At 42.1% G+C, this 24,757-nt stretch overlaps 1 protein-coding gene across 2 annotated transcripts in view; it reads right to left on the bottom strand.

The window, feature by feature from the left end:
• Positions 1-24,757, bottom strand: part of EPAS1 (endothelial PAS domain protein 1) — a 137,925-nt gene that overhangs the window by 40,566 nt on the left and 72,602 nt on the right. The window contains exons 2-3 of one of the 2 annotated variants that reach the window (XM_075595804.1): positions 19,120-19,310; positions 2,214-2,365 (exon numbers count right to left, since the gene is read on the bottom strand). In XM_075595804.1, coding sequence (XP_075451919.1) covers positions 2,214-2,365; positions 19,120-19,310 — 343 coding nt within the window. The remainder of the gene's footprint in view (positions 1-2,213; positions 2,366-19,119; positions 19,311-24,757) is intronic. The other variant, XM_075595805.1, reaches the window with a different exon arrangement.

The following is a 24,757-nucleotide window of genomic DNA, read 5'->3' as shown; positions in this document are numbered from 1 at the left end:
CTGTGGGTTAAAGTGTTTGAGTGTGTATGTATGTGTATATGTGTGTGTGTGTGCGTGTGTGTGTGTGTGTGTGTGTATGTATGTGTATATGTATATGTGTGTATGTGTGTGTATGTGTGTGTATGTGTGTGTATGTGTGTGTATGTGTGTGGGGGGGTGGACGGCACCACGATCAGATCCCGCCCCCCCCTCCACTCCCGTCCCCCTCCCACTCCGGCTCCCGGCTCCCTACAGACTGCATATCGTGGTCTGTGTCTGTCAGCGCCCACGCCTGTCTGCAGTGCGGGCGCACAGACTGAGGAGCGGGGCCTTAGCCTAAGGTAACTAAGCTAGAGCTTTGGGCCTCACAATATTCATAGCTTATCATTTGAAGACATCCTCAATGACTTTGCTCTCCAAAAATCACGAAAGAAAATGTTTTAATATTAAAATTAATGTGTTGTGCAAACACTGGTCATCTTCGCTTTACACTGTCATCTTTGTATATACAGTATCAATGCTAGTACAGCTGAACCCCATTATAACGTTGTGCTCTGGGTCCACATAATGAGACCGTGTTATAACCGGGATCGCGTTATAACCGGGATCGCGTTATAACCAGGATCGTGTTATAACCAGGATCGCGTTATAACCAGGATCGCGATATAACCAGGATCGCGATATAACCATTATCGCGTTATAACCAGGATCGCAATATAACCAGGATCACGATATAACCAGGATCGCGATATAACCAGGATTGTGAAATAGCCACCACGATCATGTAGGAATCGAACTCGTACGCTAGTAGCAATTCTCTAGCTGCTACACCACAGGGTTGGTGTGATGCATCTGACTCTATAAACACACTTAACATCTACTTGCACACAATGCAATCCAATAGATGTTAAGTTTGTTTATAGAGTCAGATTCAACACTCCAACTCTATGGTGTAGCAGCTAGAGAATTGCTACTAGCGTATGAAGGGTCATGGGTTCAATTCCTGCATGTGTATTATATAAAATGTATTCGCTGTTGGGCTGTTATTGGTCAGAGAAGGGTCATGTGACCCTCCTCTGCGCTCGAAAGTCAAATTGTAAGCTGCACACGTGGACAAAGCCTGATGAAGCAGGGAGAGGAGAGAGCTGCAGAGAGCAGAGAGATGCAGATGCCGAGTAAGTCAATAAAGCATTGAATGTTTTTTTTTTTTTTTTTTTTTTTAAACCTTGGAGATTTTTATAAATCCCCACTCAAAATGCATTATAAGCTGATCCATGTTGTAGCGGATCACACTATAACGGGGTTGAGCTGTATAATGCTTTAATTAATTTCAGTTTCATAGTTCTACTTTAAATGGTCCTTTCAGTCAGAATAATAAATCTATTTCTAATTTTTGGGGACTCTTAAACTTGACATATCTTAGGGGCTCAGAAGGTCAAAGTCCGACCCTGGATGAAGCAAACAGAAATGTGTTACAAACACAAAATACTTGTATGTATGTATACTTCATATGCATAAAGAATTCCCGGTTTATCAAATTAGAAAATAACATGTGGACTAAAGAGAAATGCAGATTGATTATGAATAATTAGCTACACTGTTAAAACAGGAACAAACTCAATCCCCCCCAAATGTCCAGAAACAGATGCATTACACCTCATCCTCTAATGTTTATCTCCAGCACTCACAAATTGTCAAGTATTGATGAAAAAATATTTCAGTAGGAGTCCAAAACATGAGTCCAAGGTAACCAGAAAGTTACTCGATAGGGGGGCAAAATTTCAAGCCAGGTAAGGTCCTTCTTCAAGCCCATTCCCACAAAACAAAAAATGCAGTACTTCACTTTATCCTCTGGTTCTGTTATGGTGTCATAAAAGGTCTCAGCCTCCCAGTGCTGAAGGCAAAGCCGTTCCTGAAAAGGATTCCTCCATGTGCTGTCTGGCCCCACTTATCTAAGATGTAGTACATATTTTCTAGACCTGTAAGCTAATGACAATGAGGTTGGCTCTTTTATGCTCTGAAAAAGGATGGGGACAGAGTAGCTGTGCATTGTATAGATCAATGTGATCCAATGTGTGCATGCGCCCACTGACTAGAGAGCAGAGGTAAGTATTGTACATGGTTTTACTCCAAAGATTCAGATATAGATTGACTAGCTTTAAAAAGGGCGACTAGCTTAGGGTTCAAACCTTTGTTGAAAATGCAATCAAACAACCCTATTGGTGACATCTCACCTGCGTTAGACCCATGTACTTGTTGATGTTTTCAGAAAGAAAAATCATGTCACCATCTTGAGTCACCACAGCAACAAAACCCTCCAGAGCCTTCAGGTACAAGTTGTCAACCTGCTTGTCTGCGCCTTTCTCAACATTGCAGTCTGCACATACTGAAACAAACACAGTGCCAATAACATGAGTATACTACAGTACAGCAATGGCAACAACATAATACACATATAAGCAGTATGGTACATCTCCAAAATATAATGATTACCTATCTGAAACTTTCAGCTTGCTATTCAATTAATGTATCGGGAATGCAGAAACATATAAGGGCAAGATTGCCACTTTGCTTAGATAAGGTGGCGTATCCACCAGGCTATAGGAGTTCTCTTTGGAGGACTGAATCAGCCAGCCTTTGAAAAGTTGCAACCAGAAAAAAAACAAAAAACGATGGAAAGCACATATAGATTGGTCACCGGCACTGCACATAATAGAGTTATGAGCATATTCACCTCTCAGACAGGTCCCCAAACCTGGCTGACCCTATCATTCCACAGCACTTCCACTGCAGCTAGGGATTCTGAGTAACTACATGCAAATGAACACTCAAAGGTAGGGCCATATCTCCTGGGGCCCAGGACTAGCGCTTCGCCCGCAACCCCTCCCCCCCATGTTAGCGCCTCACCCTTCCCTTGTCAGCAGTTTTGCAAGTTCTCCCCTTTCACACCGGTATTTATCTGCCCCCTCTGTCTCCTCCCTCTGCTATCACTCAATTAACCCCTCTCACTCAATCCCGCACCACTAATCCCCCCTTCCTCAAACACATTTCCCCCTCCTCCCCTGGCCACACATACATTCCCCGCACAATATCCATACAATTCCCCCTCCCACACAACCGCCTGCAAAGCACCAAAGCACACACAATACCCCCTCCCAATACAAAACTACCCCCCAATACAGACACCACTACTGCCCCAAATGCAGACACCACCACACCCCCCAGATGCAAACATCACTACACCCTCTCAGAAGCAAACACCACTACCTCCACCCAGATACAATTACCGCTACTACCCCCAGATACAATTACGACTACCCACCAATACAATTACCACCCCTCCAATACAATTACCACCACCCCCCAGAAATACAATTACCACCCCCCAATACAATTACCACCCCCCACAAATACAATTACAGTACCACCACCACCCCCCCCACACACAACTACAAATACTACCAACACCCCCTATAAATACAATTACCACCCCCCCCAATACAATTACTACTTACCTCTGGTTGCCGCTGCCAGACCTCGGCTCTCCCCAGCTGCTGCCACCTCTTCCCACGCCAGGCCATCCTCTCTCCCCCGGGAAAGCGATCCGGCATGGGAGGAGGAAGGCAAGCTGGGGAGAGCCGGGACCTCTCTCTTCCCACACCAGGCCTCTCTCTCCTGCCGGTGCACACCAGAAACTGGGTGCACCTGGAAGTCGGGTCCAGCTGCCAGAGCACCCTGGCAGTAGAGGATGGCGTGGGAAGAGGAGTCAGCAGCTAGGGAGCGCCATGGCCCAGCGGCGGCAACTAGAGGCCCGATAGCTGGATGCAAAAGTTCGGTCGAGCCTGAGACGACCATGCCCCCCACAGCCACCAGGCCCTGGACACTTGTCCCGGCTCTCCTCCCCCGTCAGCAGCCCTGCTCATAGGCAAAGATTAAACAAAGGGGCTAAGCTTTGGCATGACGTTACGCCCATTCAAATGTGAGTAAATCACCCCTTGGTGGATCTGGGTCATAGTGCGTCACATTTTGCTTCACATCCACTTTTAAAAAAAGGTGTATATCTTTAGGCTTATACCTGCTGCTTCAAACTGGTTTAAAGCACAGCCTGAGTTAAAAAATTACATGGTCAGAAAACCTACTTACAAGCAGCTGTTTCGACCTTTGGGTCTCATCAGTGGCTGGTTGCAGGCCATGCAACGTGAAGCTGGTTGTGCTTACACACCAGGAACACAAACACGTAATGATACTGAGCATAAAGAAAGCCACAGAGCAACTCTAAAATAAATCAACTGTAATCTGAATTCACCTTACTAAGCCGTACTAATATCATTCCACATCATTGTTTGCCTTCCTCTGGATTAATAAGTAAGTATAGATATAGGATAAAGTATCTGTTGTCTAAATTTAGCATAGGTTGAACTTGATGGACCTACAGTATGTCTTTTTTCAACCTCATCTACTATGTAACTATGTAACTATATTTTATATCTAACACGTTACTGCAGATTTTCAGGTCACGTTGGCCCAGCCATACTTTTAAAATCATACACTGTAGCAAACTGAAACTTGTAATGATCTTTTATTGTTATCTGTCTTGAAAAGTAAGAGAGATAATGATATATAAGTTGCCTATGAAAAAGTAAGAGGGTTTCCCAAGTCAAAATACAAAGTGTTAGATAAAGAGAAAAGGGCAAAAAGTTAAAGAAATTTGGCAAAAGTGAGTAAGTAGGCAGCGGTGCTTTGAAATGGTTGTGCAGTAGGGACATTTCAACAAACTGAAAGTTCGTACATACTGTACAAACTTTCGATTCTAACTGGATATTGCAGTGTGAGATTTATAAAGCCAGTCATGAGGATGACCTTTTGCCTACCATGGGATTTTCTGTAATTGCACTTGCAAAACTTCAAGGACGTTTACTTTTCCAGAAGAAAATGGCAGCATTAGTCAGCTGAGGTCATGGCTGTGACCCAAGACAACATATTCTGCATCCTGCTTCCCATAACACGTCGAGGTTTTTACTTTGCTGCAGTTTTGAGACCGCACTGAAAATGTATGAGCCAAGATATGTTTCTTTGTTCAATACTGTCCTTAAAAAAAATATACCAGATGGATTCTAAAATTCCCAAGATGTCTCAGCTTGTGCCATCTTGGATATCATGATCTCCTTATCTCCTCTGCCAGTGCCCCTCTCCCCTACCTTTTTGTGCTTTCACTCCCCGCCCAACTGCTCTTCTTCCAATGTTGTTTATAGCTTCCAAGCAGTGGTGCTTACCACTTTTGGATGATTTAACCTATGACCAGTTTTTCTAGCGGTCAATATTCCATATTAAGATACACCTACACCAAAAATTCTTAGGACATAATCCACAAATTTTCCGGTTAAACAGTAGCACTGACAATGAAACAGTGGTTCTATCTTTCAATTGTACTTACTACTGTAGTATCCCTTATTTTGATGAAAGGGTATGGGCATTGGTGGGTCTGTAGAGACGATACTAGATAATATATTTATATTTATATATATTTATATATTATATTTATATTTATATATTTATATTATATATTATTAGCTGCATCTGGCATAACATACACCAATCTAGGAGATCTGAAAGGTTATTAATGAAACATTCATACATTTTATTTTCACTTATATTTTTAATTAAAGATTTCTCTAAAGACATAATTGTCAATTTCTGGGTTCTTTTTTGACACTACAGTAAGTGAATCAAATGATCTGACTCTTGATAGAGCATTATATCATTGTCCATGACTAAAAACAGGTTTAGGTAAGTACAGGCATATTTTATCAAACGTTTGGCCTTGGGACTTATTGATGGTCATTGAAAAAGCCAATCGTATGGGAAATTGTTTTTGTTTGAAGCTGAATGGTAAATCACTGGCCGTCTCTGGGTGAGAGACTGGTCATTCAGGCTATCACAGAGGGGGAGAGATATGCAGCCTACATTAATTAGAACATTAACAACTGTCACTCTCCCTCTGTACCCCACTTCCATTAAATTGTTTGGTGAGTGAGAGGTCACTCAGTCTAACACAGAGGGGCAGAGATGTGCAGTCTTATTTTCTATCCCTGGGTGAGTGACAGGCCGCTCAGCCTATCACAGAGGGGGAAGGATGTGCATCCTCACTGGCTGTCTCTGGGTGAGTGACAGGCCATTCAGACTACAGAGAGATGTGCAGACATCCTTAGAGAGAAATATATATATATTTATATGATATATTATTATGTTACGTGTCTTACGGCTGTGAAGCGCTATGTACTTGGATGGGGCTATATAAATATATACATACAGTACATATACACAAAGGCTCAAGGCACGAAGTAATCCAAATAGTCAATTACAAAGGTCCTTGCAATGTATTGTATTATTAATAATTAGATTATTGAAACAAAGGAGCTAAATAGTACTGTGTGTTTACCCCTTCGATGTACTTCAAGTTCACTCTCTCACTGAAGAGCTTAAAGGTAGCTGGGAGTTGTTAGTCCTTTGCTTAAGCCCTTTGACCAGATCCGATAGTTTCTCTAAGTCTTCTCCTAAGTATAACCCACTTTACATGTATATTTATGCACATTCTGTTGCTATACATTTCCACAGATTCATTTTCAGGATGATAGTCCTAAATAAAATCCAAACCACTAAATGCTGCTTTGACCAATATAAAACCCCCAGATCAGACAGAGACCATGTGCACACCTAGGAAATTGGTAGGTCTTACTTTAACAAAGTGACATTGATCCCATAATCCCTCTACCAATGCTTAGACTTTCCATGCTAAAAATAAATCCAGCAAACAAGCTTTCATTAATCTTCAGTGTCAGGATGTACGCTGTTCTCAAGTTGGACGGCACTGTTTCCATACTGTAGATGTTTTGCTAGTTTCCTTTAAACCAAGAATGTCCTCAAGGCAAGTGAAAACATTCAGGACAGGAGCGACAAGAAATGTATAATGTAGCCCAACACTAAAAGGGTTAATGAACAGGCTGAATCTCAAAGAACAAGCAAATGACTTATAGTTTTGCATCTGTGACCAGGAATGGTCTATTTTTAAATTGCCATTGTCTGGCAATAACACCAGCAGCTTTACAGTAGTGTATACTGTATGTAATTTCATTATACTAATTGCTTTTATATGAGAAGAACAAAGTGTAAAAGTATTAAAGGGGCAAGCCAAGCGGCACTTTAAAAAAAAAAAAAAAAAAAAAAAAATATATATATATATATATATACCTGTATATATATATACCTGTATATATATATATATATATATACCTGTATATATATATATATATAATACTGAGTTAAGTTATGGTGAGTATAAAAAAGTGACAAAAACCCTCCACAGGAAAGCAAATATGCAAATACAACTGTATGCTCATCTGCATGTCTTAGGCAGGTCTGCAACACTGCCTTTCACCATTATCACCCAGCACACAGCACTTCCACTGCAGCAATGTATTCTGGGAAATGACATGCAAATGAGCACACAGTGCCACTTTTTGCTTCAAAAACCATTTTTAACATGGTTCCCTATAGGCTTAAGCTTGCTGCATGGTCACAGCTTTGAGAAGCTTAAGCCTATAGGGATCCATGTTTAAAATGGTTTTTGAAGCAAAAAGTGGCAAATTGGCGGGCAGCCAATTTGCATGTCATTTCCCAGAATCCCTTGCTGCAGTGGAAGTGCTGTGTGCTGGGTGATAATGGGGAAAGGCGGGGTTGCAGACCTGCCTAAGACATGCAGATGAGCATACAGTTGTATTTGCATATATATATATATATATATATATATATATATTTTTTTTTTTTTTTTAATATGCAGACTTTGATTACCTTTATTGAAAACTAATTTCCTAAGCTGCCAATCAATTTGTTCTCCCGTAACAATCAGCAGAGATCCTGCTTTCCAGGGTTCACCTAATGGCCGCCTTTCAGTTTCAATCAATCCTTCAGTCAGTGTAACTCAGCAGCTACAATGTATTATTAAATTACTAAATTAACATGATCTATTGTTACAGTTTGCAGGAAAGTGTTGCAAATATCTAGCACTGCTGGTGAAGTGTGCTAAACCTAATTTGAAATCAAAGAATGTTCAGTATATTAAAACTCATTAAAAATGGCATTGAGTTGAATTTAACAAAATTTAGTAGGTATTTTTTAATACTACAGAACTGAATGATTTAAAAGAAACAAAACGTACAATAGGATAGTGCTTGGATTGGTCCTTTAAGGTTAACGATGTAGTCTCACCCAACATGGATTGTACAGTACAGAAAGTACAGGTATGTTGTATAGGCCGCACTATCTAACGTGTTAAATATCATGAGGATTTGAATGGTGGGTGCTGGGGAACAATGAAGAGACCCCTAATGTCACCTAAGGACAATACAGACCACAACAAGTGTTCCCCGCACTCCAAATAAATACGAGAAAGTGAGTGATAGTTGAAATACTGATGTCTATTAATGAGCATAAATAACATAGTTATCACTGTGCATAAAGTGCAAATCACATGATAATGATAACAAAAAAAGGAGGGATGGTGAGGGAAGGGGGGATGTGATATCACTAAAAAGTGAGGGATATGAGATAGAAATCCCTAAAAGGGTAGGAAATGAGTGTGGTGAGAGGCAGGGGGCAACGTTTCGGAGTCACTTACCCCTTCTACAGGCCCATTCCAATAGTCACCACAAAGTGGGACTATGGTACTTCCCGACTCTCTCACAGCTAAATCCTCCCAATGTAAAAGCAAATGAACAAAAGTCCAACACTGCTGTAAATAGGCGGGTGCAAGCAGTATTCAATTAAATAGACTATGTCACATAATATGTATGCTTCTATGATGCACTAGAGTGTAAGGGGCCAAGGAAGGAACTGAATCCATAAGCTTGAGCATTTAAACCATACACAACACCTACTATCTTGATTAAATATGCCAAACCCAATACAAAGGTGTATAAACAATGATGGTAGATAGGTTTTAGTGCCATTTACAGTAGGGAAATTGCCATGCTTGAGACATGACTAAGGCTGCGGTCACGCTAGTGCTTAGCTTATTGAGCACGCAGCGCTTGCCGAGTTTAGTTCCAGCAATTTAAATGGTCCTGTCCCCGCTCACACGGGGCATGCACGCTCTCCCAAGCTTGGCGCTTGGGGAGACAAAAAAAAGAGAGTTTGAAGCACGCTCAACAAGCCCCCAATGCCCCCACGCGCACGCTTGCAAAATAGCCAGGACACCTCACGCTAATCCTTGGAGAGCTGGTGACATCACAGCTCTCAAGCATGAGCGCGGTCCACGCCAGCAGGGCCACAGCCTAAGGCCAGGTTCCCAGTGGCACTGCTGCGTGCGCTACGGTGTGCACACCACACACCATAGCACAGCTCTCTATGGGGCAGGCCCCGGTGGCTGTGTGTATGTGGGCATGCAAAGCGCGATGACACGTCCACAGCCAGGGAAGACAAGAATTTTGTCTTTCGTTGCTGCGACGTGATCACGTGGTGTGCGGGCAGCCAATGGCAGGGCAGATCGTGTGGACCAATAGGAGTGTGATGTGCTTTTTGCTGTGCTGATGTCATGGCCGTGCCCCTCCCCCCCACCGCACCTCCCATCGCTCCCCCTAAACCGCACAATGCGGCTTTCATCTGTGCACGCACCGCCAGGCACACGTGCTGCAGTAAACACAGGGGCCATAGCCTTAAGCTTCTATTCCCTGTCTCTGGTTTTAAATTCATTAGGGCCCTCCTGAACCATTACATTTTAAAACTCCTTTACTGCATCTTCAATAAAACATGGAAGCTGTTCCACTCACCATATCAGTGGAGAAGTACTTTTTCACATTGCTATCCTCTCTGTTTTACGACCCTTTATTCTACCACACACATCCTTCTGTTCCCTTCCTTATAGGATCTGACTTCAATAATGTAATCTTTTTGTTGCATTCGCGTGCTCTTTTGTTCTCATAATGGTTGTGGTTCTGCTATCTCCTGATGAAATGCGTATATATACATATTTTGAATCCAGATCTTTTAAAGAGGAACTAAACTTCGGCAAATGTTTTAGGAATGCCTTGATTTTCTCAAAATTGTTAAGAGTATTACATCTTTTAAGAGGTCTCTAATGGGCCATTCTACAATATCTTATGGCTGCTGATACTAGCTGGGCAATAGTTACTACAGTACAGCTGTATATGCAGGCAATCACATGCATACATACATATCACACAATGAAGAGCTGGTGCATAGAAAAAGTATCTTCACAAGCCCCCAATGCCATTGAATACATTACAAGTTGCTTATAGGTGATTTAGGAGATCAGTGGAGATCCCCGTTGTACTACTCTGCAGAATATGTTGGTACTTGACAAATAAATGATAATAATAAGAGATCACATTGATTGTATATAGGGTTGCTAGGTGGTGACTCCGAAAATACTGGACACAATGGTGAAAGGTGCGAAATGCTCGAGACACACACACCCTCCCACCACTCCATGCCGTTTCCTCCTCTACTTGGCCCCACCCCCAGGCTCCTGACACCTCCTCCTGACTAACAGAGGAAAAAGCAAACCCCAAGAGACTGGACTTGCAGAAACTCCATAACGGGGCACTAAGTTATGGAGTGTTCCGTTATGGAGTTTCTGCAAGTTCTGTCTCTTGGGATTTGCTTTATCTTATGTTATTCAAATTCCCCTTACCCGGCGATTTCTTTAGGCTGCAGAGAGAGTTGCTCATAGAGAGCCGCCTCTCCCTGCCAAATCTCGCCCCAAATGAATGTAAATTAAAAAATGTAATACTAGTGTAGATGAGGAGGCGTCTCCGGAGCAGAACTGCGTTGATTTGAGGTCCGGGGACCCACTGCTTCCCGAGATACCGGCCCCCCATAGCGGGCCTGTATCCCCTATGCATTTTATTCCCACGGTCACGTGACGTGGGACATTTGAATGCATAGGAGATACCGGCACCCCATAACGGGGCCTGTATCTCAGGAAGCAGGGGGTCCACGGACCTCAAATCAACGCGGTTCGGCTCCGGAGACCTCTGATCATACACTAGTATTAAAAGTTATATTAAAACAGCTGCTACCTACAATAAACATTAAAAACACAACATCACTAATACTCAATTTTGCATCAAATCCATTTTGACATGGACCCCTATAAGCTTATGCCTGCCACATTACTCAGCTTGTAATCACAGCCTGGGTTAAAGTGCATAGCCAGTAATCCTACTCACAGACAGCTGTTTTGACCTTTTGGGTCTCATCAGTGTGATGTTGGTTATACTGGCTTTGCAAATTGAAGCTGGGATAGGTAGCTTCAATTTGCAAAGCCAGTATAACCAAACTCTCACTGATGAGACCCAAAAGGTTGAAACAGCTGTCTGTGAGTAGGTTTACTGGCTATGCACTTTAACCCAGGCTGTGCTTACTAGCTGGGTAATGTGGCAGGCATAACCTTATATTGTGGTCCATGTCAAAATGGATTTGAAGCAAAAGGTGACACTGTGTGCTCATTTGCATGTCATTTCCCAGAATCCCTTGCTGCAGTGAAAGCACTGTATGCTAAGAGATAATGGGGAATGGCAGGGTTGCAGACTTGCCTGATACCAGTGATATTTTCATTAATTGTATGCTCTACAGTGGAGGATTTTTGTCACTTTTTTTTACCCACCATTACGAAAGGTGGGTCTGTTACAGATCAAACTGTCTATCTCTGTAGCCAAGCTTGAAAGAAAGAAATACAGTATTATTAAGCTATTGTTTGGGTTAGCTTCCTGAGACACTGATCTCAATCAGTGTACTGTAAATGTCTAAATGGTAAAGATTTCCTTTCCAACATTCCCACACACAGCTGCCTACTGTGAAAATCAAAGGGAAGCCTGTTACTAAATAAGGAAGGCACTCAAGAGAGCAACCTGGAGCCTCAACCTTTGAAATGGCAGATGCAGACTACCACCTCTTCCTCGTTTAGCGCAGAGAACTCTGGCTATGAAAATAGAATGACACACGTCGGGTAGGGTGTATCTGCAATGTTACCTCATGTGGTGCAGCAGGTGCAACATACAGTAAACCGCAAGGATGGTGTTCAGGGAGTGCACGGATACTGGTTATACACCACACACAAAATACCATCTATATTCTGTATACCTCTTGTTAAATGACTTATTCTGCCGACAATTTTTCATTAAAGCTTTGCCAGTGCACACTGGTCCCTTAGGCCCAGCTTTACTAAGCAGCGTTATTCTGAAACTCATCTGCTAGTGCCAGAAGGCACCTCAAGTGAGTGGGGAGGGCAACGTGTTTCGCGGGCAGCAGAAGGTGTCTCACGGCAGAGCGCCCTATTAGTGAATATGCCCCTAAATGTTAGTGTGCAGTCCCAAATATTTTTTACATAAGCAAACAAAAAACACAACAATGTTAGCACTCTGGCCCCTGATTCATGGGAAGCCATCTTTCCTATGATGTATAATGAATGTGACTAACATCTCCAGCACAGGAAAGAAGCTTCACAGCAAGTTTAATCCTTTCAGTGCCCCAGGACGTAACGACTACATCATGAGGTTTGGCACGTCCAAAAATGGCGGCTCGTTTGGCTAGGGGAGATCACAGCCTGAGCGCCATACACTGGTGAGGAATGGAAGGACGATGACTTTGGTGAACAAACGGGGTTAATAGAGACCTCCGATTCTTTAAAAATTTTGTTACTGTAAAGTTATGAAAGCCATGTTGGTTCTATTGGTTGGTCCTCTATTCCAGCAGTGTGCAAATAGGGGGGCTCACTTACCCGGCTCCCGTGTCCACTCGTTTCCATGTGACGTGATGTCATTTGAGGCCTGTTGCCATGGAAATGCAGCGTCAAATGATGCTGTGGGTCACATGATGTGATGTCACATGACCCAGAGGCGTCATTTGATGCCGCAGGGGGGGGGTGGCGCAACACAGAGGGAGAGCAAGGGGGCGCAGCGCAGGACGTTTACACACCTCTGCTCTATGCACAGGCACCTTACAGTAGCTTTCAGAGATGTCTACTGTACCTCCAAGGGTTGTACTCACTGAAATTGGGAGGTTTTCATTGGGGGAAAAAAGTTATCTTAATAAACTAAAGTGTTGATTTCTATCAGTGAGAACCAGCTGAAGTTATCTCTCTCACTTCCTCTCTCTTTTTTCTCTGTTCGCCTAACTCTTTGTTTTTCTAGCTGTATTTACACTATCTATTCATTCCTTTATTTTATCTTATTTATTTCTATGATTATCTATATTCTTATGTTCTCTAGTATCTATCTATACAACTGCCTGGCTTTCTATTTATGTATCTGACTAGCTTTATACATATATTTATGTATTATATTTTTATATGTATCTCAATATCTATCTACCTTCCTATTTGGTTTTTCTATCTGTCTATATCCCTCTGTACAGTATATATGTATATCTATATACAGCACATTGGCTCCGGGAACCTGTTGGTTCTCAAGATACTTAATAGTGGTAGTTATCAGTGTTTTCTCGCGGGGATTTAAAAGGCCATCCAACAGAATGCCGCAACGAATGACGTAGTGACTTCCTGTTGGCCTATGAGTTCCACAAGACTTATCAGCCATTTTGTTTGCCCTGAAGGATGAAAAACATTAATAAGTACATTGGTAAGTATCTTGAGAATCGGAGCTGAAAATAACATAGTTCAGGATTCCCCAGTTCAAATGCTGTAAATAAAAAATGTAAAAACAACTGGCGCATACAATCATTTTTTTAAAAATGATAATGAAAAAAATGTGTTGTACAACTGTGTTAACACATCTTTTCTGTGATTCTCATTTTTTTGTTTTGTACAGGACTTTAATGGGAGTCTGAGAAAATTTGTAGTATTGGATTGAAATGGCATTCTGTTAGCCAAAACCCCAGAAATCTCAGTCCTCGGAGATTAACACATATCTTTAACTAGGTTGTGAGATAGCAGAATAAAAACAAAAATAATACAGACTGATCTCTCCCGTGCGCTCCATTGGCAACACCAGAGACCTTGCTGCTTTTGATTGTTCGAAACAGTTTTCATCCATTTTACATAGACCATTACAAAAAAGAATAAAATTATCCTCACTTTAATAAATCTCATCTTCAACAACCCCCACATCATCTAACAAACACTGAAAAGCTGTAAATTATTGGGACGTTCCCCATGACCATCACCACGCTAAGAGGAAAATGGAAGTGTCCTGCTCATTATCATAAATCTATGTGGCATCCACTGAGAATAAGAATACAGCACCCCTATGTATTGTGGAGGACAGCTTTTTATTCCCGGATGTGTACAGCAAACAAATACGATGCACACATTATTTCACATTACATACGAAAGATACACCTGTTAGGAGAAAAACAAAGATTAACTAATAATTACAGTAATAATAATAATATTAATAATAAAAATGACATTGACATTGAGTCACGAAATAGGAAATTCATCTGAAAAAGTGAGATAATGCTCAACGCCCCATATTTATGAGTGAGAAAAATGTACCATGACACTATCCAGATATAAGCTCCCTAACTGCAAAGCATATCAATTTAACATGAAGACATCTCCTTTCCCTCCCTTACACGAGCTTTTACTTGATGGGCTGTTTATGACATGGTACAGAGTAACCCTTCTTTATTTTAAACCTTCAAAATCTAATCTCCCTTTTTCTTAAACTAAGAACAAAGTCCTTCTTTCATGACCAAACTTGTGTATTTTTAAACCACCTTTGAAACCATACGGTAGTATCCTACGACAGAATGTGAAACAAAGAGTCACGGGCCCTTCTCGCAGCAAAGAGGTTAATAATTTTCAGCTGATGGGCAAGTTGACATGGAAAACAACTGTGCGGGTCTCTGTTTTCCGATAATGAGTAGTTAGGACAGCCCCAAGGTAGGGTGATGCCGGTTTTGTTTTTGGACAGCAGTTAGCTACAGATCCCTCAGGCAAACCAGGGGTCAAAGTCTTAAAAAACACATAGGCCACAAAAGCACAAAAGGTGAGCAGTTATATCGCAAGAAGAAATGATCATCGTAGGACAGATATAGTACTCGACTAGATTCCAAGGAATATCATAAGACCAAGACGATGACCAAAAGTAAGATGGGAGAAGAATGTCTTGCAACCACAGTACCTGGAAGAAAATTGAGGAGGCTTTCATTCAGCAGTGGATCAACAAGGGCTGAAGATGAAGTGATGTTAAACAAATGTGTCAAGTCAGCTAAGATTCAAATAACTATGTCTACCTTGGCCGGAAAATAACAATGGATTGAAACCTTTTGAATGAAATCAATAGAAGAATGAAGATGGGATATAGTGCATTTGGAAGAAACAATATGTCAAGGGAACCATCCACGGTGCCTCAAGAAGAAAGTTTTTGACCAGTGCACTGTGTCCATGCTCACATATGGATGTGAAACTTGAACCCTAAACGCAAATTTGAATCAGAAGCTTCAGACAACACAAAGAAGTATGGCGAGATGTATGCTGGGTATTACCCGAAGAGACAGGAAGAAGAACGAACGGGTTCGAAGCCAAACACAAGTCTGTGACATCCTCACAAGAGTAAAGAAATTAAAATGGCAGTAGGCCAGACATATCACGAGAAGAATTGACCATCGTTGGACAAAGACTGGACTCAAAAGGAGATCAAAAGAACAAGACGAAGACCAAAAATAAGATGGGGGTATTAAATCAGAAAATGTATTGTAGCGTTTAGAAGAAAAAAGCAATTGAGCAATTACATATATAAAAAGAAAAAGATACAAAAAAGTGACTATAAAAAATAAAATGAGTACTGCTCCTTGATGCTTTTCACTACTGCGAATTTGCACATATTTGACAAATCAAAAGAAAATGTAATGTGATGACCTTACATTCATTTTGAATGTCCAATAAGCTACACACCGCCATACGTGCGGAAATGATCAAGAATAAACATTTTTAGGAAATGCCTTTTTAATCTCTCTAATAACTGTATTTTTGGTTGGCTTTGAGTTGAAACATACATTTTCTTAACTGACAGCAAGTCTCTGGGAAGCATCAAAGATAAATAGCTACTGGCTATCTGTGATCTAAATTGTGTGCTTATAATTTGAATCCATTATATTTACTAACCAAACTTAATTAATCTTTGCAAAATCACTACTTGGAAAGGTCTTGGGCAGATGCTGAACTAATGCCAATAACAAATCATTATAATACTTTGAGAAAACATTAATTTTAAAAGGTTCACATGCAAAGTGACCGCTCATCAAAAGTGATTTACGCAAGCAGATCCAGCGTTTGTTCCCTTTATTTCATTTATTATTTATACTGCATGACACTTTTAGAGGGATGTTTAGAAACGTCCAAAAAATAGTACAGTACATGTTCCTTTGAATGAGAAGACCAAGTAAATATGGATCCGGGTATCTGACCGATATAGTTGTACAATAAACTTGGACCACAGTATATAAATGTCATGCACAAAATATAAAGAAGAAATGTATTAGAAATAATTCTATGGCATGATGTCATCTACATTTAAACCCGTGGTGGCATAAAGCAATACTGTATGTAAGCGAAATAAAAAAACAACATTACTGGAGCAACCCAATCATTGACAATTCACCCCAAATGCAGCCCTTAAACTCTTTGTTGCCAGAAAGATCTGCGCCCCATAGCAGCTCCTCTCCCAGTGCAGGATCCATCTCTTGTCCCAGTGACGTGAAACTGACACGAAATATACTGTCTACAACTGCTACAATCATGTTTTCCAGTATACGGACATCGGAAATAATAAAAGAAGCCTTTGTTTCCATCAGAATTGTGCGCATTACAAATCAGAGAGAAAACAGCCAAAGCGTAATAATGTATAACAGAGCATACAGGTTACAGAAAAGAATCCCAGCATGAAAGTGCGTGTTGAGAGGAGCTGAAAATTTGAACAAAGACCTCAATACCAGCTTAACAATAACCACGTTCCCCATAGACTGACGCAGTGCTAATACTCTAGTGGGCTAAGGGAGTTGGTATCCCTTTTGTTTTAATTTACATCATACAACAATAACTGGCCACTATTCAATATGCTATGAAGCCTCCTCTATTTCAGGAAAGATCCCAGCTCAATTTAAAGGAATGAAGCCCATTGTTTTCCAAAAAGGTAGAAGCCGCTTCACCTAGGGTGACCAGACTTCAAGGTTTTCAAGGAACTGTCCCGGTTTCCCAAAAATCTTTTAAATGTCCCAGTTTTGTTGAGGAAGAGAGGAGCAGAGTCTGTGCAGCGCAATAACCCCTCCAGCCATTAGGTGGTGCTGCACAGCCCACACAGCTCCTCTCCCTGGCTGCTCTGTGCTGGCGGTAAGGTAATGTGTGTTTGAGTGTGGTTATCCAACTGGGAGAGAGAGACATACTGGGGGGGACAGAGAGAGAGACATTGTGTGGGAGAGATTGAGGGAGTCACTGGGGAGGGGGGGAGAAAGTGACATGGGGGAGGGTGAGAGAGACAATGGGGGGAGGGGAAGAGACAGAGACACAGGGGAGGGAGTGAGAGACAGAGAGAGACTGGGGGAGAGGAAGGGAAGGAAAGACTGGGGAGAGGGAAGAGAGGGGTGAGAGACTGGGGGAGAGGGAGGGAGGGGTGAGAGACTGGGGAGGGAAGGAAAGACTGGGGAAGAGGAAGAGAGAATGGGGAAGATGGAGGGAGAGAGCCTGGGGAAGAGGGAGGGAGAGACTGGGGAAGAGGAGGGGAGACTAGGGGAGAGGGAGAAACTAGGGGAGAGGGGGGGAGAGAATGAATAATCAGCATAAATGGGGACACTATTAGATAAATACCATTATAATATTTATTTTTAAGTGATGTTATTTGTTTTATAAATAATTTTTTAATTTGTCCCGGGTTTTTACTTTTGAAAATCTGGTCACCCTAGCTTCGCAGGCACGAGTCTGCGATGCTCAATTTAATTTGTTTGTTTTTTTGGAGGGGGGAGAGTATTCTTTACACTGCATCAGGACCCCAGAGCTGGTTCACGGTCGTCCGCCACTCCCCCCCCCCATTCTCACCATCTCCATTCCTGAGATATAACTAGTTTTGTATCCCTCGAGTCAAGTTCGCTCCAGCAGCGAATAGAAAGCTGCAATGTCTTCAGGAGATGATCTTGTGTCTTTATATTAGCGACCCTGCACCTGACTGAAGGGCCACTGAATAAGTAGGCAGCATTATTTCCTATGAAGAATATGGCAGCCATTTTGTCTGTTGACAAATATCTATAGAATATATGGAGATATATGGCGATATAGATACAGTGCTTCAGTATAAAATGGAAAAGTAAGAGTCATTGTTCCTGAACTGTGTTTTTCTAACTAGAGTATCAGTAATTATGCTACAGTATTTAAACCAATGAGCAACAACTACATCTCAACATAGATGTGAATAATAAAGCTAATGTATGTATATACAGTATGTATATCTGTATTTATATATAGCGTCATTCGCGTACACAGCGCTGCACAACAGTAATACAGGTCTCGAGAAATAATAAAAGAACACGTAATGGGAATAAGGCATAAAAGTAGCATTATAAAAAGCAGTCCCTGCCCCGCATAGCTTACAATCTAAGCCAATGCAAAAAATGATACAAAAAATATTAGTACAAAAAATTACTTTCATTTGATTATTTGTTGTACCTTTAAGAGACTCTTCACGTTCTTCATATTTGAAATTACAGTGTGTAGAGCATTTGAAACCTCATAGATCTCTTCTTCAACTGTGCGAAAGAGACCTGTAAGGTTTTGACAGCCTCTGCTGTACACTATAATTAATCTTACCTATAAAGAGCGCTCATGTTGGTCACCTAAAAGGTATCACAACCTACAAGGAATACAGAATCCTTCTCGGCCAATACAACTACAAGGGACTTGTGCCTGCAACAATTCTATGCACAGCCCTGGGTGCACTGTCAGCGCCATACAAGAAAAATTATTATTACTAGAACTTTGAACTACTTTCAGGCACCACAAACGTGGACACATATGAATCAATACGAAAAATATAGTCAAAAATACAGATATAATAGATTCTGTAAAATGAGAACCCTTTAAACATGATCTGTCCATACAACAGAGTTACCTACCTGTGGACAGGAGTTTGTGAGTGCGCAAGAAACTGATTGTCAGGCGCATGATGGATGCCTTGTCCAGGTGTGAGCTGATGTTCTGAGGCAAGGGCAGCTGCTGGGCTAGCTCATAGAAAACCTCTGTCTCCTTACTTCTCCTGCAGCGTGCTGCATCTCGAGACTTCTCCTTCCTTCTCTCTGAACTACTCCTGCAAAGGAAATGGAATCAGAGTTACAACCTAAATCCATTTTTTTAAGAGAATACAATCCCAACACATTGGCAAAACAACATTCCAATAAATAGGAAAACAGAAAACGTAGTAGTTATAGGATATTCTGTCTCTGTGGTTGAAATATAACCACTTTCTGGGACCGAGTACTATTGCATTTATATTTCGAAACCTAAATTAGTTGTGGGTTGTGGTTCATTTTAAATGATGCACAATATATTCTTGATAGTGTGTACAAAGCTTTCAAAAGACAGATGAGAGAGGTTTGAAATCTCTATAATACTCCAGGAACAAACCGGTTATTGGAAATGTGGAATATTTTTAGCACTCTAACTTGTGCTTGTTGGGTAATAATTGATCTTTCTTTAAATTTTCTATTGATTTAATAAATAATGTCAAAAGATAAATAGGTTCCCTGTTTCCTGCATTTAAATATAGCATATCTACTTTTTTCACCCATTAGATAAAATATTTTGATCTAAGGAAGCAAAAATCACATTATTACACACGATATTTGTAATAAAAAAAGTCCAATTTACTTATGTCATTATATGCCAACTGTGGTGAAACAGTTATACTGTATGTTGACCGAATCAATTCATTTTCACCTTCTTGCAATCATTCTACTGTACTAAGCCCAGCCACGCATGGTGTACACACAAGGAACGTTTTGTGAGAAAAACTAAAGGAAAGCTAAACACTATCAACAACACTATTTTGTTTTATCAATAGAAATCATGCAACATACTCTATGTAATAATTAGGGAGCATGGCAAACATGTTTACATCCCTCAAAGGGAATACAAATATAAGTAGAAAGCTCTGAGGCATTACAGCATTATATAACAGCTAACGAAAATGTTAATCATCATACAGCAGTCTTATTAATGGGGTATTAAATGTAAATGACAGACACATTTCGTTAAAAAAAAAAATCTGACCATTTTAAAAGCAGCACCTCCAGCTGCTTTATTTTACAGGATTGGTCCTGGGGGGGCTACCTATAGCTAAACTAGCTCAAACCCCCCCCTGGATTCATAGATACATACAGGTGATGGTACTGGTGTTTAAACTCCCTCTATGTTAAACAAAAGGCGAGCCGGTAGGAAGTCGCAATGTCATCGTTTGCGGCTGCCTAATGGATGGCCATCTAAATACCCTCATGAAACATTGATAAGTTCACTGGTGAGTATTTCTGGAACCCGGTGCTCTTCAGAACTAAATATAATACGGTTAAGTGCCAGGGGAATCCCTGATTCCAAAAGAGAGCTGCCAACATATATCTTTGGGCCAGGACAAATGGAAGGAGCAGGACCTTGGGAGGAGGGTGTTGGGGAGAAGGTATGGCCCTGGAGAGCAGGGGCGGGCTGGCCTGGGAAGCAGGGAGGCAATTGTCCCCTAGGCCGGTTATAGTTTAAAAAAATTCAGGTGGGTAGCAGAGAGGAGAGAAGGAGGGTGTGTGTGCAGCTCACCAACTTGACCATTAGGTGACGCTGCTGAGCTCACATGACAACTCCTCTCCTGGGCTGGCTTCTCTTTGTGCAGTATGCAGGTAATGGAAATCCTGCAGTTTGCGGGTAAGTGTGTATATGTATGGTATACATATACACACTTACACTTACCCGCAAACTGCAGAATTTCCATTAGCACCTTAAGTAATAAATCCCATACTGCACAGGGCGGAGGGGTTGGCTTCACCCACAGATAACATTCCAAGCTGCCTTGTTTTGTTAAGTTTTTTGGCTTAATCCATGGTAACATCACCCGAAGAAGAGATCACTGTATCTCGAAATCTTGCACAAATAAAAGCATTTAGCTTGCCACAGAACGGTATCGACTATTTGTTTTTTATTATTAAGCTCGGCTAACACGGTACAGAAACCTCTGCATACATACATATATTATATATATATATATATACAGTTGTGTGAAAAAGAAAGTACACCCTCTTTGAATTCTATGGTTTTACATATCAGGACATAATAACAATCAACTGTTCCTTAGCAGGTCTTAAAATTAGGTAAATACAACCTCAGATGAACAACAACACATGACATATTACACCATGTCATGATTTATTTAACAAAAATAAAGCCAAAATGGAGAAGTTATGTGTGAAAAACTAAGTACACCCTTTCTGCTTCCATAGGAATTAAGATGCTAAGTAGCAGACAGGTGCTGCTAATCAAATGCCCTTGATTAATTGATCATCAGCAAGTGTGACCACATTTATAAAAGCTGAAGTTTTAGCATTCAAGTGTGTGTTAACACAATGCCAATGAGGAAAGACATCAGCAATGATCTTGGAGAAGCAATTGTTGCTGCCCATCAATCTGGGAAGGGTTATAAGGCCATTTCCAAAAAATTAAAGTCCATCATTCTACAGTGAGAAGGATTACTCAAAAGTGGAAAACATTCAAGACAGTTGTCAATCATCCCAGGAATGGACGTTCCCGCAAATTCACCCCAAGGTTAGACCGTGCAATGCTCAGACCGTGCAAAGACCTCAGTTAGCATGTTAAATGTTAAAGTTCATGACAGTACAATTAGAAAAAGACTGAACAAGTATGGTTTGTTTGGAAGGGTTGCCAGGAGAAAGCCTCTTCTCTCTAAAAAGAATGTGGCAGCACGGCTTAGGTTTGCAAAGTTGTATCTGAACAAACCACAAGACTTCTGGATCAATGTCCTTTGGACAGACAAGATCAAAGTGGAGATGTTTGGCCATAATGCACAGTGCCACGTTTGGCAAAAACCAAACACAGCATATCAGCACAAACACCTCATACCAACTGTCAAGCATGGTGGTGGAGGGGTGATGATTTAGGCTTGTTTTGCAGCCACATGACCTGGGACCTTGCAGTCATTGAGTCGACCATGAACTCCTCTGTATACCAAAGTATTCTAGAGTCAAATGTGAGGCCATCTGTCCGACAGCTAAAGCTTGGTCGAAATTGGGTCATGCAACAGGACAATGATCCCAAGCACACCAGCAAATCTACAACAGAATGGCTGAAAAAGAAAAATCAAGGTGTTGCAATGGCCCAGTCAAAGTCCAGACCTCAACTGATTGAAATGCTGTGGCGGGACCTTAAGAGAGCTGTGCATAAACAAATGCCTACAAACCTCAATGAATTGAAGCAACGTTGTAAAGAAGAATGGGCCAAAATTCCTCCACAACGATGTGAGAGACTGATAGTCATACAGAAAACGATTACTTCAAGTTATTGCTGCTAAAGGTGGTTCTACAAGCTATTGAATCATAAGGTATACTTAGTTTTTCACACATGGCTTCTCCATTTTGGCTTTATTTTTGTTAACTGAATCATGACACAGTGCAATATGTCATGTGCTGTTGTTCATCTGAGGTTTTATTTAACTAATTTTTAGACCTGCTAAGGAACAGATGATTGTTATTATGTCCTGATATGTAAAACCATAGAATTCAAAGAGGGTGTACTTTCTTTTTCACACAACAGTATCTACCCATGCCTGGCTACCAGTCTGCCCTCCCTGACATGTAAGTCCCAGTAAGAGCGGCAGTGTCAGGCACCATCTTGGGTTTTCCCCCTCCACAAGCAGCTTCCTTGATTGACAGGCGTGGAGGTGGGACAGGATCTGTGTTCTGCCCAATCAGGGGCTCAGACCTTGTACCCTCCCCTTCTGTACTAGGGAAGAGGCAAACCTAAATGTAGTCACTTAATGAGTACTCTAGGTATGGAGTAAGTACTCTGAGTTGCTGTCTCTCCCTGCGGGGTGGGACTATACGACCAGTCCCATAAGGGGACTGTGAAATAGCAAAGGAGGAGAGACAAGGCCACAATCATACTATCTGATACAGGGACCATCCAGAGGTCTGGGACCTTAGAGAGAAGGCTGTATTCACTGTATTAATATGCTGTATGCAGTGGATACTGAATAAAGATTGTCCTGCTTTACTATGCTCCTGGCCTGAGTCTGCGGTCCATCAGCGGGGAGTATATGATTGTTCTTCTACAGGGACTGTCTCCAGCACTACTGGAGCCTGAAGTTGGAGGCGCTGGCACCAACTGAGAAAGAACTATGCATTGCCTCCAAAAGCCTGTCCTGTTCCCCAACAACATCGGTAGAACCTCAGCTCTACTGCACGCCAACAGGTACTTAGCACCATGACACACTTAGGCTGTGGTCCCAGTCACCGCCACAGCGCATGGCTCGACGTGCGCTGTGCTATCAAGCCCCGCCCCCCAAGTCCGGCTAGTCCCAGTCCCTACCTTGTCGTGCACCTTTCCCCAGCGGTGCGCGACAGGCTTTCAGGGAGGCAGGAGAATTTGACTTCGACATCTGCGACGGGGGTGTGGCGACGCCCCCGCCGGCGGTTCAGCCAATAAGGGCGAACCAGCCGTGGGACGTCATGGCCACGCCCCTGCAAACCCACAGCCACGCCCCCTCCCGTCGCAAACTTTCCCTCTCCCCCCAGACCGCAGATCGCGGTGCAGCGCTGTGCACGCGCCGCCCCCCCCCGCCGGGCGCGCGTGACACAGTGAAGACTGGGGACTCAGCCTTATAGCTACACATCTCCCATAGGGTGGGGAAAGAGGACTACATATATAATGTGTGGTGTGTTTATGTACAGTATATGGTACTGTACATGTATTTATGGTGCATGTAGGGTGTGTATATAAATGTATCCTGTGAATGTGTTGTAGCTGGACTAACATATCGCACCAGCCAGCTCTGTGTATCTGGTCTGCGTGCATGTATGATATGTGCATCTGCTATGTATATGTTATCTGTATCTGGTGTTTATTGTGCGTTTGTATGTGTATGGTGCTTGCTTATTGTATGGGGTGTGTATGGTACATGTACAGTATCTGGTGTGTAGTCATGTATATATGGTGTGTGGGGCACATGAAATTTACCAACCAGCCCCTCCTCGGGAGGCAGGTGAGGGGGAGAACATATGGGCCTGGGGAGGGGAGACAGATATGTGTCTGGCAGGGGGGTGGGGGCGAGGGAGGGCCGCAGCAGAGGGGGGAGACGAGTGTGGGGAGAGTGGTGGGACCATGTGCGTTGTGTCTCTGACTGTAGGTGCTTCCATATGTGCCTTATGGAGGCCAGTGAATGGGCCTGTCACAGGGGAGGCGGACGGCGGAGGACGGATCGGGCCCTACATGTTTTGGTTGCCGGCAGGGGGGTCGGGTCCCTTGACTCACTGGGCCAGACACGACAATCCCGGCTGCACCCCCTGTTGGTGGCCCTTTTCCAAATGTATTTAAGATCTGCGGGACTGCTGCATTCAGTTATTGTAAATAAACAGAAGCTTTATTTTTTACAATCTTTGGGGGTTAGGCACAAAGCAGTGATAAGTGTTTTTAAGTGCGATAAATGCTTTACAGCGCAAGTTATGGCGCAATTTTTTTAGAAATTGTATTGTATGTCTTTATTTA

The sequence above is a fragment of the Ascaphus truei genome, chromosome 4 (genome assembly GCF_040206685.1).
Source record: "Ascaphus truei isolate aAscTru1 chromosome 4, aAscTru1.hap1, whole genome shotgun sequence".
NCBI lineage: Eukaryota > Metazoa > Chordata > Amphibia > Anura > Ascaphidae > Ascaphus > Ascaphus truei.
The sequence above is the reverse complement of the archived record's forward strand: the minus strand, read 5'-3'. Positions and strand labels throughout refer to the sequence as shown.